The sequence below is a fragment of the Drosophila subpulchrella genome, unplaced genomic scaffold, assembly GCF_014743375.2.
Source record: "Drosophila subpulchrella strain 33 F10 #4 breed RU33 unplaced genomic scaffold, RU_Dsub_v1.1 Primary Assembly Seq354, whole genome shotgun sequence".
Taxonomy (NCBI): domain Eukaryota; kingdom Metazoa; phylum Arthropoda; class Insecta; order Diptera; family Drosophilidae; genus Drosophila; species Drosophila subpulchrella.
Window position 1 is genome coordinate 8,275,323 of NW_023665577.1, and position 19,077 is coordinate 8,294,399.

Genomic DNA, 19,077 nt, shown 5'->3' on the forward strand with positions numbered 1-19,077 from the left:
GCACGAGAGTGATACTATGCGAATATATCACATCAATGAGTGTAGTGAACTCATTCTCGCGTCTTCTCTCTGCGCCCGTAAACTTGAACTTGACTTTGCTGAGAGCCAGGAAATGTATCTCACAGATGGGGACAAGTGCAATCGCCAGAGAATCAAACACGAGTACTACGAGTTGGACACCACACCGACTATTAATAGATACCCTCGCGGCGTTCCTCTTCTTCCTGTTTGAGCGGAAATCGAGTCAACCCACCAGATTCTTCGCTACGAATTCTTTTGTAGTTCCAACTCGGCCCTTGCCACCTACACATTCTGCAAACTGCGAGTGCTTTCTCAGGCCGATTGGATCGGATCGGATCAGTTCGTCCGGTTGCGACCCGCTCGGATATCCAAAAATCCATTAATAACCAGCCCTGGGATAATTGCAATTTTCAATTGTTTGCCCGCCAAACAAATCGAGCGTTCCACCGATTTGATTTATCGACAGACTGTATGTGTGTGTTCGCGGGTGTCGTGATTATATAAAATTAAATTGCACAACTAAATTGGTGAAGCAAAGCAGCATGAGATCGCAGGCTGACTAGTTCCTTAGTAGTCAACTGCTGCGAACGAAATGTCAAAATGAGCTTCATTCATCCCGATGCTAGTTTAATGGGTCACTCGAATGGAAGTGACCCGGGTTCCATGGAGGAATTGGGATCGAAATCGGAGGAGGGCAAAAGTTCCCAAAACGATCGGGTGGAGATAAAAATCGTGATGATCAAGGTTCAGGTGATTTACATATACGGTATTTCCCTAAGATCTTTAGGGCACAACAAATAGTACATTACTTAAGCCATTCAAAATTATGTTTATCAAGGCTGGAAAAGTAACAACATTTAATTTCGAACTAAAGGGTTATATAATATCTCTTTAATTTATTATAACATTTTGAACATTTTAATATTTCTTAATACTTTTTTAAAGTTACTAAGCTAGCATGTACTTTATATGTACCAAGATTGAAATATCTTTTAAAATACGGCTTTTACAAAAGCAAGTTATGTAGTTTACGTAAAATTTATATTGGTGCTCAAGGAAACCCGCCCAAATTCAAAATAATCGATTTGTGATTATACGAGATATGATCTGATAGATATACAATGCTTCACTTAGTATATGTGCATTTAAGCTTGAGCTCTCAAGTTTTATTTAAACTTCTGTCTGCCCTAAACTTCCAAACTCATTTAATTTTTGCGAACATCTTCCATAAAATGTTTACATGGGTAAGGCCAAAACTTTTCGAATTGTCTTTGTTTGGTGTGCCACACGGCGTATACGTAATAAACGTAGCAGCCCCATGAGCAACAGCCAGAACTTTCTGCCTAATTTGTTTGTTGCGCGTGCCAATCGCGGGTCTCCGTTAAAATGAAGATACACGCGTGCAGCCCGCGCCCGCCCCTGAAAAAATCCCCCTCCCCAGCACCCTATTGTTTATGCAAAATTTATTAGCGCACTCCCTCGAACAATGACAGCCGTCGAAAGGCGGTGCCGAGGGGAGAGCTGTCGAATTGGATTTGCAAACAAACAAACAATTCGAGGGCTCACAAGTGCATGACACTACCTATTGCCGCTATCGGTCATAATTAGAACAGAAGCAGTACAATGGAGCCCCGCTACAAGCCATATTTCACGCTTTGTTGTAAGAGCTGTAAACCATTTAACGGCTCGGGGCTAAGGCAACAAAAGGAAACTAATGGAAAGCATCTACAGAATTGAAAAAAATTCAAATTCTATTTATTATATGGTTAAGCATTTTTGTTAAGAGGTGTACTACGTACAACTTTGTCTTCAAAATACTAAATAAGGCTAATTTAAATTTTAATCTTTGATTTGAAGTGAACTATCTTTATACATCACTTTAACCTGCATGCAGATCGGTATATATAGTAGCTTTTGAGGTAATAATATAATTTAAAAACAGTTGTTAATAAAGGCTAGACAGAATAAGCCGATCAGGTATCATGTTGTGGCCTATTGTGTTTTCCCCACCTAACAAGTTTAATATGTCTTACCTACCATTTTAATGGGGGACCAGGGGAGATAGTAACAGGCACGCAATGACACGTGCGTCAGCAGTGAGGCTCCAGCTGGGCTTGATCCCCGTAGAGACAGAACCACAAAATTACCAATTAATCGAGTCAATTGGTGGAAAATATATATTTAATTTGTCGGGCTTTATTGCCTCCCAATTGCGACCAACTGAAACATGTGATAATATAATAAGCGCATTACGAATCGCCTGAAGGAAGGTCCTGGCCAAGACTCCTCCGGCGATAGCTTTCAGCCCTGAGATGGGAGTAACTCGCAGGCGGAGTTGAGCAACAGCTGCTCGGCTATATGTACTCTTTAGCTCCCAGAGCTTTGCCTCTAGTTTAGCCCGGATTTAGTTGGTCGTTTGGTTAGGGGACAAAGAAAGTGAAATTTTAGAGCACGTGACCGGCCCCATTGAAGTGCCGCTCGGGAATGAGCTCTTCCTGAAGTTCCTTCGACAACGGGGAAAGCTCTGGCTTTCGTTTTCACTTTCACTTCGTGAAAGGAAAAGCGAAGTTCGGCTGGAGGAGCTTTTCACCGCTTTTCCCTGCTTTCCGTCGCTTTTCGCCAAATCAGTTGCGCGTTGGGCGCACGCCAGCACCAATCGAGTCACTTTATAGCGCGGACGTAGCCGTGTTTCCAGTATTTGAACCGATATTATTCGCCTATTTTACTTACCCGAGCGATTAAAATGTTGCTTTTCAGTTTCTATGTTGATTGTTTTGAAAAGAATAATATGACTATTTCAGATTAGCTTGATTGTGAACAAAACTAAACAAACTAACAAAAACTATAAGACCATTTGACAAATGTTCTAGATAAATGAAATGTCAATTTTGAAATAAATAAGTTTTCAATTACACCGATTTACATTTTCCACAAACTTTAAAGTTGTGTACCTTTGTTTTTAATATTACTACCATATCCCATATTAACCATTGGCAGTTGCAGTCTCTTTAATAAACTTGTTGGCAAATCGTAGAGACTTAAAAAGAAAGCGAATTTAAAGTGCGTCTCTGGGAGTATGTACAAATGTAGTGCGTGATAAACAAGTTCTGATTAAATGATCTGACAGTCGGAAACATTTGGCGAGCGAGTCCTCGTACTTTCGCCGGTTTCGGACGCACTATGCTCACGGACATTGGCAGCATTGCAAGCGGCAACGGTAACGGTATCGGTAACGGCAACAGCGGCCACATTGGCAGCGGTCATGGCCTAGTGAGCGGACTCCACTCGAGCGACTCCTCCAGCGGAATCGGCAGTGCGAGCAGTGAAAAGTTGGTCGCGCGCGGCGATGAGGCCAGTGCCAAAAAGGGCAGCAATGGAGAAGGGGATGCCGACGAGGATGACGACGAGGACGACGAGGACGATGATGAGGACCAAACTACGGTATACACCCTACTTGGTCGAGGGATTGCGGCGGGCGAATTAGCAGCATATGCATGCGTAATTTTATGCTCCGAGATAATTATTAACCCTCGCCGCAATCAGAAAGCCAAGAGCAAATTATGCGTGTGACAGCGATAAGCTGGGCATAATTTGAAGGGGCTTACGCTGGGGTAGGTCGCTGTGGAGGACACCAAAAAGGACTTATCTTTTTTAGATGGGCTCCAGACATAGGAAAGTTTTATTTCTTAGTTTCGATGAATTAAGCTATAATGGATGATTATGGATTTTAATCACTACTGCTATCTATTTCATTCCATTATATAGTAATATACAAGTAAATGGAAAAGGTTTCCTGGGATACTTTTAAGAAATAACGAATATAAAAGTAATCGCATTCGACTTAAAACAGACTTAATGGGGAATTCCACAAATATATTTACAAGTATATTCGCTAATAAACCTTTGTTTATATGACCAAGGCATATTACTTACATTTTCCATTCTCTAAACGGCTTTAAAATATAATTTGGCTAAGATCAATCGTAACTGGAGAACCATAATTTTCCATAACTAATAGTGCTGAGGTCATACTCTGCTCATAAACTGTTTGATCGAAATGGATGACACACCCTAGCCGTTGGGTTGAATAATATATGACTGTATGCGGAATCCCCGGTCTAAAGTTTGAGCCACACAAAGTTTTGAATGGGCCTTAGGCCCCACACAAACCGTCTGATCTCTGACATCCTGCCGTATTCCCGGCCTCAAATAACTTCTCAAATCCATTCAATTATTTAAACAATCATTCACAGATGCGAGCGAGCACCCAAGGGAACTTTCGCTGGCGCATTCTTTTGGGTGTGAATAAGTAAGACAGGAAATGAGATACAAATAAAGGAAAAATTCCTGCAAACGCACCAACTGAATGGGGCAAATGACCATTTTAGATTTCCTTTTTTGTGTTCTGTCTTGGCGAATCAGATATCGTTGGGCTGCCATCTGCGGATATTTAACATTTGTGCGGCTCTCTTCCCCTGGCGATTTTTGGGGCAGTTTAATTAAAATCAGCCATGGGTGACGTCAGAAAGGCTGCCTTAATTAAGTCAAGTTTTGAAACTAAACACGTTTTCCGTTCGGCTCAGTTCTTTTCCACAGCGCTCAGGTTAATTGTGGGCCTCCAGGTGGCTTTTGCCAGGTTACTCCACTCATTAGTCAGTCTGCCACACGTGCTTGGGAAGTCGTGCGTATTGACTTGAGAAAAAAAGGAGGTGGAATCGCGCTGTTTAGCATGCGAATGCGATAAACGTCAAAGTCAGAGCCGTGTAGGCCATATTCCCCCAGATTATGTAAATCTTGTATTTTTATATTATTTTTTGCAGAGCCTTATGCAAATTAGTCAGTACAGGACCTGGCTCGTGTGAAAAAACAGCGAGTACTAACAAAATGCTGTCGAGAGATAACATTATAAATTTAGAAATTGCAATAAATAATACAAATTTGTTTCGCCTAGGGAGGGACAATTTTTCATTTCATACTTGAGGTTATGTAGTATTTATTTACCATTTAAAACCTGAATATCTGGCCCAACGGGATAAATCAGTGAGGATGCTTGGATCTGATTACTATGATCTCTGTAAGATTGCTTAGCTTCCTGCAATCGGTCGAACAAAAAAAGGTATTCGTCTAGAACCTTTTAAATTAACTCGACTCCAATTCGCCCCAGGTAATTTCCACCAGACAGACACGCGAATTACCCCCTCCGCCTCTAGCAACCAGCGAATATTTCCAATTCAAGTTGTTTAGAGCCCGAATTTTAAGGCGCATGTCTCAATTGGAAGCATTTTCTCGTCGCAGCCAGCGACCAACGTCTGATTCAACTAGCCTCAATCGTTTATCCAAGTTAGCAAACGCTCAAAGTCCCGTATGTAAACAAAGCAATTTGTATGGAGTCGACAGGGACTGAATTCGCATTTCAGAGACCAAAGTGGCCAACAACTGGCTAACATCTCCTATGGGGGCCCGTCTGTTGATGAACTCTGCATATATCAATTAGCACTATTTTGGATTGCCTAGGCCTGTCATGTTGGGCCACAAAAAGCATCCAAAAATGTTTATATTTTTTTTTAATAGACGCCTGACAAATGTTGCCCAAATAAACGTAGAGACAAGTATGTTGTAAAGGACAATCTGTGTGCCAGCCTGGTCGTAAAATTACGGCCCACAAATCTGGGCTAACAAGCAACGGTAGACATGCAGGGCAAAATTGTTGGAGACTTTCAGAGAGGATTTTGGATTAATAAAGACATGTCGTAGAGTACCGCCGAACTCGCCTGCACAGAAAAACAAAAAAGCAAATTGAACGCCATTTTTGTTTCCCAACCCTGAATTTCAAAGGCTTGGTCCTCTACCACAACCCTTGTCGACTGCCGCCTAACTGGCCACTTTTTAACAACTGATAAAAAATTAACTTTATTTCACCAAACCTTCGAGGGGATTTCGTTTCACGATGGTCTCCCTTTTCCCGTTTACAGTCGTTTTGGGTAATTATTTTTGGGTCCGGTTGCGCCTGTCCACTTTAAGTACTCTGTTTTTTCACAACGCCAAGGTCAAAAAGCACCCCTAAAAGTTGAGGAAAAAAGTTTTTTGACAGCCCATAGTTTAATATTTATTAAAATGATAAGCAGATGAGGCTTTATTAAAGCCGTTCGACTCTCCGCTGATTTCAATTGGGCTTCTGGTTGAACCCGAGTCGGGAGTCGAGGACCTATGAAGTCCGCCTCATTTACATGGGTTAAGTGCCTCGAACTTCGTGGCCAAGTGCGGCGAACTCAAGAGCCCAATAAATAGGGCAAGGGTGAGTTAGGGAAGGTAAGTTTCTGGGACAAGGCATTGAACGACTTAATGCCAGGGGCAGTTGGCTAAAAGTGTCATAGAACTCGCCGCCAAGGTAAACAGCGCTGCTCATAAACTTTCAGAGTGCCTAAAATGCGATAATCGCTTTATAATTCTTTCTTCAGAACTTTTACTGATTTGCGAAATTTCGCTTATGTATTTTGTTATACGATTTTCCCACCCATTTTTACCCAGTTTGTTGACTCTTCGGCAGAGGAAGCTGAAACTAATTACAAAGGTTGACTATCCCTCTCACACTTTAAGGGTAAATAATAAAAAAAAGGATTGGCATTTAAAGACTTCGATATCTGACCCTTGCTCAACTACGCAGCCAGTTTAAAGACCTCTTAAGGTTCAGAAGCCTTAACTTGGCGAAGGATTTATTTTTATTTTTGGCGAGGGAACGGAACAAACAATGGAGCAGTACTCAAAGCAATTACACCCCAAAACGGGAAAAACAATGCTACGAAAACCAGATGAGCACTACGCAAAAGACAATACAGTTGTGTAAACAAAAGTGAGGAAACAAGCGCTGAGTGGGTTTGATTGGGTGGTCGGACTGCCTTGATGAGTGGGGCGGTGGGGCGGTGGGTCCCAGGGCAATTAAGCTTGTCAAGGTTCCGAAACGGAAATAAGAGTTGCAGGGCGGCAATGGTCGAGTGTGAAAAGGGCATTAATATTCAATTGGACGGAAATGCCTTGTATCAGCTTCGTGTGTGCCAACACTTTTGTTTGCTCATCCCATTAAAGGGAAATGATGTGGCATAAACCTTTTATGTAGCATACATTTCGGCTGCGCTCAACAATTTCTTGCTAATATTGATAATTAAATCCGCCAGGAGCTGATAACATTATCAAGGATTTCTAATAAAATATATTCTGGCTTTAATATCAGTCTACTAATCTTACCTTTTTTTAATTTGACGTCTTTTAAATTAACAATGCAGAGCAGAACCTTTCCACCTTCAGGTGGAAATTGAATTTTAACAACCGTCATCTCATTTCGCAGGATCAGCACGCGTACTCTCCTCTCGTAATTCAGTTTTTATCTTTTGTTTAGCCTCCTAAGCCAGATTCCCGTTTCCGATTTCGAGTTTTAGTATGCTTGGCCGCAGGACAAGTAACCCAAGGGTGGCTATCAGCTAAGTCATTGGCCAAGGCCAACTAAATTTAGTGGTCCAGGCCTATTTATGTTTATGACGGTTTCTTGCTCTCGGACATATAAAGGACATACATAAATATGTATGTACAATTTACATAAGTATTTGCCGGTTGCTTTCGTAAGCCGCTTAGCTGCAGGCTTTCTGGTTAGCCCGTGCAGGACCAAAAAGCTTAATCGAAAAAACATATTATCATTCGTAAGTACATTTCCCTATTTTAAAGGGAATTTACTGTTGAGGGTTTCTAAAGAAGTGCTATATAGCTGCTTCATGAGTACTTTGTCAATACATGTATACACTTAGGAACATATATTCATGTCAGACCAGTCACATCTGATTTTCCCTGTCACCAAATCTCCGGTACTTAAGTCACTCAAAACGAAGAAATACAAGTGTAGACAGAAACACGGAGAAAAACAGCGGAAAGCTTTCAAAGCAATTGAAACGTTGCTGAAACGGAGAACGCAGGAATTAGAATTCACCTCTAAAAATGTGTGCGCATCCTCCATCTAAGGAGCCCAAAAATGCGAGCAATTCGAGCAATCCAAAGACAAAGACCACAATATCATGGTTCTTATGTATAGGCCGATTCGGCTCTCATCGGGGAGCCAAGAAAGCCAGCCATCCCAGGGAAGACGACCTGCCCCACATGGGTTTGCAGTGGGAGAGATGTCAGATTCAATTGCTGGGACACATAAATCAAAGGCAAAAGAGAAAAGGAAGCAGTCATAAATCGTGACTCGAAACTATGTTGTGTTGTGGGAGAGAGTTCAATCTTCCCATTGTTCTCAAGATAATTGCATTAAGGGAAAATGGGGAATATCCTTTAAACAAAAGTTGTATAGTCTTCACAACTCTCATTTTATTTCCCCCTTCGTGCTTTTAGTTCCAGGTTACAAATAACATTTTCCCAGCATTGAGAAATGAGTTTTGGTGACAAATGAAAGTGTGCCAAAATGTTCTACGCAAAATTCATTTGTCACCTTGTCGTTGGCACCTTTTATTTGTTTATTTAGAATTTTTGGACTCACTATTCATAGCAATGGACGAAGTTGATGGAGAACACTTGACTAAACAGAAGGCGATGCCGCCTTTCATAACATTAAAACAGTTTATGGACTAGACAATAAACGAAGCAATTAAGAAGATAATTAAAGGGTGGTGTTAGTACATATAGTCGCATTTATAGACCCGATAAAAGTGGTTTGGGCCCCCTGTTCCCAGCTTTCTTGGCTAATGCCCCTGGGAACCCTTCAAATCCTTCAATATGCCATAACCAAACACTCACCACACCCATTGGAAGCACTCCTTGCGAGCTTAAGCATATATGCGTATGTGGGCGTAAAACAATCTGCAATACATTACGCATACGCCACGCTGTGCCAAATTGTTTCGACAGTTCGGGCGAGCGAATGTTTATGATCAGCCATGGAAGGCATTTGCATACACGTGCCGAGCATGCGCCAGAAAGGGATGCACAGCCCATCAATATATACGACGCAGACGAACCACTCGGTAATACTGCCCGGATTTGTGAATTATGGCCCACACATTTCGGCCACTCGGGGGTCAAGAGCTGGGCGCAACTGCGAGGCCAGCGAAACTAATCAAATATTTATGCTAGCTTTCGTCTGGCTCAAAGTCTGGTCACGATATCGTGACGGCGCTAACTCGAATGGCTCATATTGGCTTTAATGGCAGCAACAAGTTATGGGGATTTGGAAGCTCCATTGCATGTCCCCAGCCAGAAAATAATTGGACTAGCCACTTCTAGTAAGTGAGCTTCTATTTTCGGGCAATTTAATTACACGGTGTTTTGTCATCTACTTTGGGAAACTTTGCTTTACAAACACGGTAATTATATAACGAATAATGAGGATTGAATGACAGCTTTAAGGCAGGCCCAAGGATTTTTTAAGAGCAATTTAATATCACATTTATATCCTTGCAGAGGGTGTTTTAGTTTTGGTCAGAGGTTTGTACTGCTGTGCCGGATACGTTTCCGACCCTATATATACTTTAGATATTCTTGATTTCCCAGTTTTTTAAGAAATTAAAACAGCCTAAGGCCTGGCATCGTACAACTTTTCACATCGTATTATTTTATCTGGGCGACTATATCGTCGTGTCGGTTGTATGTTGCTTATTTATATCCCAGGGCAACGGTAATACATTCGTCAATTTCAGCGTAATAAATTAATTTATTTTATGAACAAAGGGAATCTGCCCGGTGTGCTTGGAACCGAGGAAGTGTTATTGAAACATACACAATATTGCGAAAATAAGAAGTGCCAGAAACACCAGCATATTAGCCGCCTCAGCAGGTGGAGTCAACAGATTTTGCCAGGCTTTTCACTTAACAGAAACGTCTGAGAATAATTCATCAGGCCCGCCTTTCACCTGTAAGCCCCTTTCACCCCACAACTCGAGGCTGTTCTGCTACCTGTTTGCCAGAAGGCACAAACAGCAATCCCAGCACGAGACACTTTTGCTCTGGCATTGCTCCAATTAACTTTGGCGTCTATTGTTGCCAACATTTTATAATCCACCCACCTCGCCCACACAGAAAAGAAGATTTGGTTGCTACTTTATGATCATACATGAGTGCCCATTGTTGTCCAGGCAAAGTCTTGGCAGTCTGAGCGTTGCTTTCGTTACCTGGTGGGTGTTAGGCCAAACAATTAATTAGTCATTATGCCTGGCTAATGGGTAAACGATACACAGGCCTAGCGGAAAGACAACTGATTTTCTTTCGGGATTCTCTGACAAACTTAACTTTAGTTGACTTTCAGTTCAAAATTCAAACATTAAATAAGTTTTGAATGATCTTTCCTATGCCAGGAATATGATGTATTCAGTTGGCCTTTATTGTTACAAAAACCTTTCCAAATATTTTTTTCATTTTGCCACCTTGTTTTAATCGAACAGTTTCCAAAGCATCAAAATATTTTAATGAGTTCATTGCTTGCAACATTTCCAACAAGCCTAATTTAATGGCCCAATCAATTGGATTTCTTGTGGAAGGCCGCGAAAGTGTGTTGCAACCCAACACAATATTTTTATTTTTTATTTCGCCCATTATTCAGCCGCCAGAAGCGAGCTCATATTTCCAGAATTGAAGCCAAACGAGCTCACTCGTTTCGGTTTCAATTACAATTTCCTTCCTTGCAAACAATAGACTTCGACGTATCCCCCTCCGATTCCATATTTCATATATGTGCAATGTACATATTCCACCATCTTTCACAGGGAAACGCTTAAAATTGAGTTGGGTAGAGCGATAAATAAGTTGATGAAATATTTAGGAGGAAGAAATACCTCCGGGAGTGTAAATATGTATCTATATGTAGCGTTTCCGGCCCGAAATAAAAACTACTTGCCGACTAGTTGGACATCTAAGTGCTTCGCATTAAGAAGATAATTGGAATGTATTGTGGGCAACAAACTGTACATCTTGAAGCAGATTTTTTATATTTCCTTAATTACGACTGAGGGAGTCGGCAATTTGGCCTGGCTTAGGGCGGTCCATCAGCCATCGAGCAAGGACAAAGGGGAGATTCCTCCGGTGCTCCTGTGCACAGCCGTGCGGCAGAGACTTATGAATAATTTATAGCTGGATTGTCGGGGCTTTTTGCTGGGCTGAAAAATCTGTTTTTAAACTTTCAGATACCCTCTCAATATATTTTATATATTTGTTCATTTTTACAACTTAGTAAAAAGGTTAAAGTCAGCGTACTTTCCAGCCCATGTCGACTAAAAAGATAGAGATAAACAATTTTCATAGTTACATAAGTGAATCACCTTGAGAGCCAGTCTATTGAACCATTCGTCACGTGACGCATAAAATTTAGCTTACCATCGAACTTTTTCCAACCCAAAACTGATATAAAATAACAGACGCAGGCAATCGGCATTAACCTTGGCCATATTTGCACAAGTGCGGGCAGTCGGCAAAACAAAAATAAACTCAAAAAGGAGAAAATGAAGATACAGAAACGAATTCATTTAATTGACGCATAAAACTAGACAGACAACGTCGGAAGCCAAAAACTAATAAAATGATTGCATACTTGTAGACGTCGACTTCTGCGGATCCCTTAGACTTATATTCCGACCAGAACAACGAATTTCAAAGGCTTGGGTTTTTATTGTTTTCACTCGTCTGTTGTTTTGCAAGCATACATAAATTATGCATAATCCGCAAAACCGAACATTTTCCTTTTTCCTCTTCTCTGTTTTTTAAGGTCAAAACTCTTAATGGTTGCTCATCAGTATTTTCGATTTTTAAACGTCAGGCTGATTTTGTATAAACGCCATGTTTGTATATAAAAGGACCTTTTAAACATGACGACTCAAAACAAATATAACTATAATGACGACTGTAAAAAAAAGGACTACGACGCAAAAACACGACGGAATTTTTCGCAATTGTTGAGAAAAACATCTTTTTTGGGGGAAAGGAGCTGCTTTTTTTTTGTAGCTTAGGGACATTTGTCAACCCAAACATGGGAAACAAAAAAGTCGTAACCGGCTTGTAAGTTTTTCTTGTTAACTTGTGCTTCTCGTTTGGTCTGCTTAATTTTTTTAGTCGACAAAAATGCAAATTTTGATGCCTTTTAATTAGAGAAATTAATAAAAAAGAAAAATGTTTTCAAAACTAATTTAATGATTGTGCGGCGAGAAAATGTTTACTCATGTTTACTTGTTTGCAGGTTTGTTGTACGGATTTCGAGATTATAGGGCATTCCTTTTTTTGGGTCTTCTGGGTGACATTTTAGCTTCTACAAATGAAGAGTAAAACTTAAATACCTCAAACAGTTACGTAAATGTATTAAAAAACAAGGAAGAACGCTATAGTCGAGTACCTCGACTATGAGATACCCGTTACTCAGCTAAAGGGACCAAAGGAAAATGGAGATATGCAAGCAGCAAAGCGAGATTGAAATGCGCCACCTACCGGCGGTAGACAGATTTAAGCGTTGTGGGCGTTAGAGTGGGCGTGGCAAAGTTTTTTTTGAATCAATCGATAGGTATTGACAAGACCAATACATTTCAGTTAAAATTTTTTATCTAGCATGGAAATTGTGGGCGCCACAGGCTTGGGCGGTTTGTGGGCGTTAGAGTGGGCGTGGCATATTCGCGTGACAAATTTGCGCTGCGCTCAAGCCTACGGAATCTAAATCTGAAATCCCATTTACTTTTCATTGATATTTTCCGAGATATCCGCGTTCATATTTACGATTTTTTGAAGTTTGTGGGCGGTTTGTGGGCGTAAAAGTGGGCGTGGCAAACTTTTTTTGGGTCAATCGATAGGTATTGATGAGAATAATACATTTCAGTTAAAATTTTTATTCTAGCATGAAAACTGCAGGAGCCACAGTTTTGGGCGGTTTGTGGGCGTTAGAGTGGGCGTGGCACTCTGCTGAAACAAACTTGCGCTGCGTAAGAAGCTCAGGAATCTGCACGCCTAATCTCAATAGCCTAGCTCTTATAGTTTCCAAGATCTCAGCGTTCATCCGGACGGACAGACAGACGGACAGACGGACAGACGGACAGACGGACAGACGGACAGACGGACATGGCTAGATCGACTCGGCTAGTGATCCTGATCAAGAATATATATACTTTATGGGGCGGAAACGCTTCCTTCTGCCTGTTACATACTTTCCGACGAATCTAGTATACCCTTTTACTCTACGAGTAACGGGTATAACAAGAGAGAACGCTATAATTGAGTGCCTCGACTATCAGATACCCGTTACTCAGCTAACCTACTTTAAAATAAATATACCTTCGCTTAAATTTTTATAAACTTTACATTTTTACATTTTAATCTTTTATCTACTGACTGTGACGTCATTAACGATGTTCTTAATGTACTTATTAACTAGCGGAAGATAGGTTTTAAGCTTTGACTAAGCTAAAGAATCTAAACCTTAAGTCCCAACTCTATAGTTCTCATAGTTTCCGATATCCAGAGTTCACACAGACAGACGGACATAGCTAGATCGACACATCTAGTGATCCTGATCAAGAATATATCTACTTTGTAGGATCGGAAAAGCTTCCTTCTACCTGTTAACTACTTTCTGACAGATACAATATATCCTACGGGTATCTTCGAGGAACGTGTATTACAAATCGTGAAAAATGGCAAAAACAATTCGATAAACTTATCAGATTCCACTTTGACAGATATGTGCACTGCACATATTCCCTTTGTAGATTAATATTTAAGATGTATATTCCTAAAGAAAATCGCTGCGCCTTCGTTGGGACTTAAAGAAGAAGTGAGGCAGACCCACTTGGCACTGCAATTTATGTTCATTATATGCCCAGCTGCATTCGGGCGAATGAGTGGGTGTGTGTGTGGTTCTTCCCAGGCACTACAGGCCCACCAATTGCTGCTCTCGAGTTCCCAAGGACTGTCGGGATAATCAGGGAACGTCACTGAACTGAATTATTGGCCCTTGTCTGGATATCAGTGGCTGAGAGTTCAAGCTGTGTCAGGGACATTAAAGACAATTGGGTTTTGAAGCTAAGTGACATGCAAGCAATGTACTGAGCCAAATGGGTTCTAAGATGAAAATAAACTCAAACTTAAATAAATATTATCTACCTAGGCTAAAATACAATTCTAGCTATGGCAAATCAACCATTACCATAAGTGAAAATATATAGAAAGTTTGTACCTAGTCTTAAAAAACAAAGACTATAATAATTAAATTTAAGCAGATAATAAAAAACAACATATTTTCTAGGATGAGTTTCGTTCTCATAATTATTATTAATATTTGGATTACCCATAGCTAAAATTCTAATTGTCATTTAATTCCTACGCAGGCAGAGTCCCCTCTACTGCCCCTGAAGGACGACGAGCCATCGCCCCCTCGAGTCCAGAGTTCCTCGCACATATCAGCAAACAGGTCACCCCACCAGTACGACACCTTAGCCGGCGACCTCGAGCCGAAGCACCACCAATCTCACCCCAACCCCGCACCCGACGAGCTGACCAACGGCGGAAAGCCGGTAGGAGAGGCCAACAACAACAGCACCAGCAACAACAACAACAACAACCACGAGGGTGCGTTCTGTAAGCACCGTTCAGACAGGGACGTTGGGTACCACGAGTACCAGCTCTATCCCAACGACACCTTCGCCCGGTTGGAGGGCAAGGCTCCGAAGCCGAATACCAAAATGCAAACCAAAGTGGATGCGGTGGGACGGATCACCGGGCCTTGGGGGAAGTGGCAGCTGCGGACGGTGCTCCTGATCTTTCTGTGCAAGATCCCATCGTCCTGGTTCATGGCCTGCATCATTTTCACAGCCCCAGCACCGCGACACGGCGAGTTCTTCTGCAAGCCGCCAAACACAATTGGGGCGCAGAACCAAACGCAGTGGATTAAGGTTTCACATCCGCAAAAGGAGGAGAGGGACGACCAGGAGTTCAGCATAGACTTCTGCAACGTATATCAGGACGCGCAGGAGCACGCCCATCACTACTACAACTACGAGAACAGTGAGCAGGAGCCGCGGGTGTGGGAGAAGCCCATGAACCGCAACTCCAACGTAATCCCCTGCACGGAGTTTCAGCACGAGGCCGACTACCACTCGGTGGTCACCCAGTACGACCTCGTCTGCTCCCGGGACATCCTCGTATCCGTCACACAGTTCTTCCATCTGTTCGGTGTCCTTACCGGTGGCATTCTGGCCAACCAGCTGCTCAAATAGTAAGTTATTGGTTGATAGTAGATTATAGTGCAAGCAAATTGGGGAATACAGTCTCTGTTTTGATGCTAAACTTCCGTTCTCTAGTTTCAGTCCCCGAAATGTGATGCTCTTCGGCATGATCACCCAGATATTTTGCGGTAACCTCACGGGTCACGTGGCCTCCTACGAACTGCACGTCTTCTTCCGCTGCCTCTCTGCCGTTTGCTGTGCTCAGATGTACACCGCCGGAGGCCAGATTAGTAAGTGCTGATACCTTGTCCTCCCACGTGGTAGTGATTAACGCATCCTATAATTTGCCCCTCCGCAGTGGCCGACATAACGGGGGGAAAGTACCGCACCTGCGTCGCCGCGCTGTTCGAGCAATTCTGGTCCATTGGCGTGATGATGCTGCCCGGAGTGGCTAGCTTCTGGTCCAGCTGGTCTCACCTCTACATGGCCATCTCTTGGCCAACTGTGATACTAATCTATCTGTGGCAGTAAGTAATAAAAACCATGGAAAATATCAGTAGTCGATCTATGATGTCATATAGACAAAATATGTTAAATACATTTATGTGTAAAGGGCTGCAGGTCCATAAGAAGATTTCGAATGGTATTTTTATACCCGTAAGTAAAGGGTATTTGTTGAAAAGTATGCAACATGTAGGAGGAACAGTTTCCGAACCTTTAAAGTATACATATATATCCTTGAACAGGATATTTAGCCGAGTCGATCTAGCCATGTCCGTCTAACAGTCAGTTATCTGTGTATATTCTGTTATCTTGAAAACTGCAAGAGCTAGAAGTTTGAAATGATTTGACAACGCCAAACTGCTCATTTCTGACCATATGCCTTAAGATTTTCATAATGACATCTTCTTCGTATATCAATAACTCAATTTAAATTGAACTTGAAAGTTATGAGGAACCCTTCTAGTTAAAATTTGTTAAGCATAAAAACCACATTTTATGTCGGTTTGTGAGCGTTAGAGTAGCGTGGCAAACTTTTTTTTTTAGGTCAATCGATAGGTATTGTCGAAACCAATTTGTAACCGTTTAAATTTGTTTTCTAGCACTAAAAACTGTGAGCCACAGTTTTGGGAGGCTTGTAGGCGGTAAAGTAGGCGTGGCACACTCGCGTAATAAACTATCGCTGCGTACGAAGCTAAGGAATCTAGATCTGATCTAGATCTCAACTCTCTAGCTTTCCGAGATCACAGAGTTACATGGACAGATGGACAGAAAATGTATAGACTTTATGGGGTCGGAAACACTTCCTTCAGCCTGTTGCATACTTTCCCCGAATACAATATACCCTTTTACTCTACGAGTAACAAGTATAAGATAGAAAAATTAAGCATGAACAAAATGACATTTGGAACTTGTTTGACTGATACGTACATTTTGACCCTCCTTTTTCTAGGTGGATTCCTGATTCGCCGCGCTGGCTGATCGCACGAGGGCGCACACAGGACGCCAAGAAGATCCTCCTGGAGTGCGCCGAGGTGAACGGGACGCGCTACAGCCTGCCCCACGACATCGATAAGCAGCTGGAGCTGCAGGCGCAGACGGCGATGGACGCACCTCCCCCGAGTGGGTGGTGGTCGATATGGAAGGGTGAGCGGGCGGTGCGACACATGGTGTGCGTGCACCTGGCCTGGTCGCTCTACATCGTTGTCTACTACGGCATGCTGCTCAATATCCGCTCCTTCAGTCGCGACCACCTGTACATCAACACCTTCTTCGCGGGCTTCAGCGAGATGATGGGCACTTTCATCGGCCTCTTCCTGATCCTGAAGACCACCCGCAAGTGGCTGTGGACCGGACTCTTCAATATAGTGGCAGGATGCATCGCCTACTGCGGCTGGTTGGTCCCCAAGCCCAGTGTGATTGGGCTCGATTCGAATGTGGCCCTGCTGATGTGCTCGGCCATGGTCTCCAAGATGGCCATATCCACGACGCTTAGCATTCTAACCACGTGTACGGTGGAACTGGTTTCGGATGACAAAAAGAAAATCACCTCCTTTTCCACAATTTGCTGGGCTCGTTTCTGGCTGTTGGGAGCCCCCTTCATTGGATCTACGGTGGTTTTTGGACAGCTCATTCCCCAGACGGCATTCGCCTCTCTGGCCATTCTTGGGGGCCTGTGCACCTCCTTGATAAGAAGTCCTAGGACTCATCCCATCTCGGGGCCCGCTTCATCTTCAACGGCTGCTCAGGCGGCCCAGAACATGGCCTCGCAGTTCACCATCATCGACGGAATGGACAACAAGGGCTATACACCCACCTCAAAGACTATCCACTCGAACAGCACCATTAGGAAACTGACCACGCCGCAATCGAATCTACCTCCTCAACTGATGCCCGGCATTTGGACGACCAAGATAAACGAGGATGGCCCACCAATGTGAACAGTTTTTCAAAAGTGATGTTGGGTTGAATATTTAGGCTTGAGAAGTAGCGAGTGGGTTAGAGCCTTTAGGATAGTAAATCAGCTTTTCAAGAGCAAGATTAAAAGGAAGAAGCAGACGTTCAAAGGTAGGCTGTTGCTAATTTCACAGCTAGGACCTTGGATTGGTTCACTTTGGTGGTGCTGTGACTTGTAAACTATAGTCTACAAAATTTGATAGAAACTATATACTTATACCCCGCTTAATAACTTTAGGGGCTTAATTTTTTGTAAGGCACAATAGCAAACTTTCCTAAGGTGAAAAGTCTTGATTTTTAAGTACCAGATCTTTTCGCACACTTAAGTAGGAGCTCAACTATACCCTAAACACCATTGTGGAGTGCTCAAGTGAGAAAATGTTAGGCACTTGAAGACAAAGGTACATTTTTAAGTAGGCAATCTCTAAGCTTAAAGCTGTGGATTAGGATCCTCAACCAAATTATTTTAAAAGGGAAAAGACGCTCGCCAACGAAACCTAACAATCAAGGCGACGAGAAAGAAAAAAACCCATATTTTTCATTAACTTGACTTTTAAGGCATAGTTTATTCAACAAACCCGGAAGGCCATAAAACCACTTGAATCTGGGATTAGCTTCAGCGCAGCCATAATTAGTAGTCTTATAGAATTTAAGTCAAATGTGGAACACGCCTTGGGAAAAGCCCAGTATTACGCAGTCACTGTTGAACCAAAACAGAACCGTACCGATTCGAACCTCATGTAGAACCCACTGCACAGACAAACCAACTTTAAATGGTGATCCTTCTAAAGGCCTGTGGTTCCACATTTAAGTGATTGTGTTGCAAACACCTGGAGAGAATTACATGAAAAGACATATAAGAGTAGTTTCACAATAATTACATATTATGGAACATTTTAATTAATTACCTTTATAATATAACTAATTCTTTATAAAGAAAAAAAATGCAAAATACACACTAATTACTTTATTACCGTTATGTATTATGATTATCAATTACAAAGCTAGTTTAATATAATTCAATTAGTAGTTTTCAGGTCCTTCGTGCAATATGAATATAAACTATTTTTAAAGTTGCATCACTAGAGTACGCTTAGCAACCTGTTGAATGTTATCTGATAATGGTTACTATATGAAAGGAAATGTTATACATGGCAAAAGAGCAATATTTTTCTAATAAATCATCCCCATAAATGTACTCTTTTATTGTTAAATCTAACATTTAACATTTTAAGCTTTCAGAAATTTATAAACTTAATATAAAGCGGACTGGGCTCGAATAATGCGAGTGCATTTACATTTTAATGTGCCTAATTGTTTGGGCAGTTTCTTGAAAAGTTTTGTATTCAAATTCAACACACTGGCACACTGACGAAACAAACTTGCGCTTCGCAGGAATCTGTAGAATCTGCATGCCTAATCCCAG

The 19,077-nt window shown here is 42.0% G+C and overlaps 1 protein-coding gene across 3 annotated transcripts; it reads left to right on the forward strand.

Moving 5' to 3' along the window:
* Positions 1-294: 294 nt before the first annotated feature.
* On the forward strand, positions 295-18,836 carry LOC119560413 (solute carrier family 22 member 3). Of its 3 annotated transcripts, none has more exons than XM_037873849.1 (5): positions 295-771; positions 14,358-15,244; positions 15,330-15,484; positions 15,553-15,721; positions 16,648-17,635. In XM_037873849.1, exons 1-5 carry the CDS (start codon positions 622-624, stop codon positions 17,633-17,635), a joined length of 2,349 nt encoding a protein of 782 aa, XP_037729777.1. In that variant the 5' UTR covers positions 295-621. The 3 variants fall into 3 exon arrangements, with proteins under 3 accessions (XP_037729777.1, XP_037729778.1, XP_037729776.1); XM_037873850.1 differs by having other exon boundaries at positions 295-765; XM_037873848.1 differs by lacking the exon at positions 295-771 and adding an exon at positions 3,202-3,462 and having other exon boundaries at positions 16,648-18,836.
* Positions 18,837-19,077: the final 241 nt, after the last annotated feature.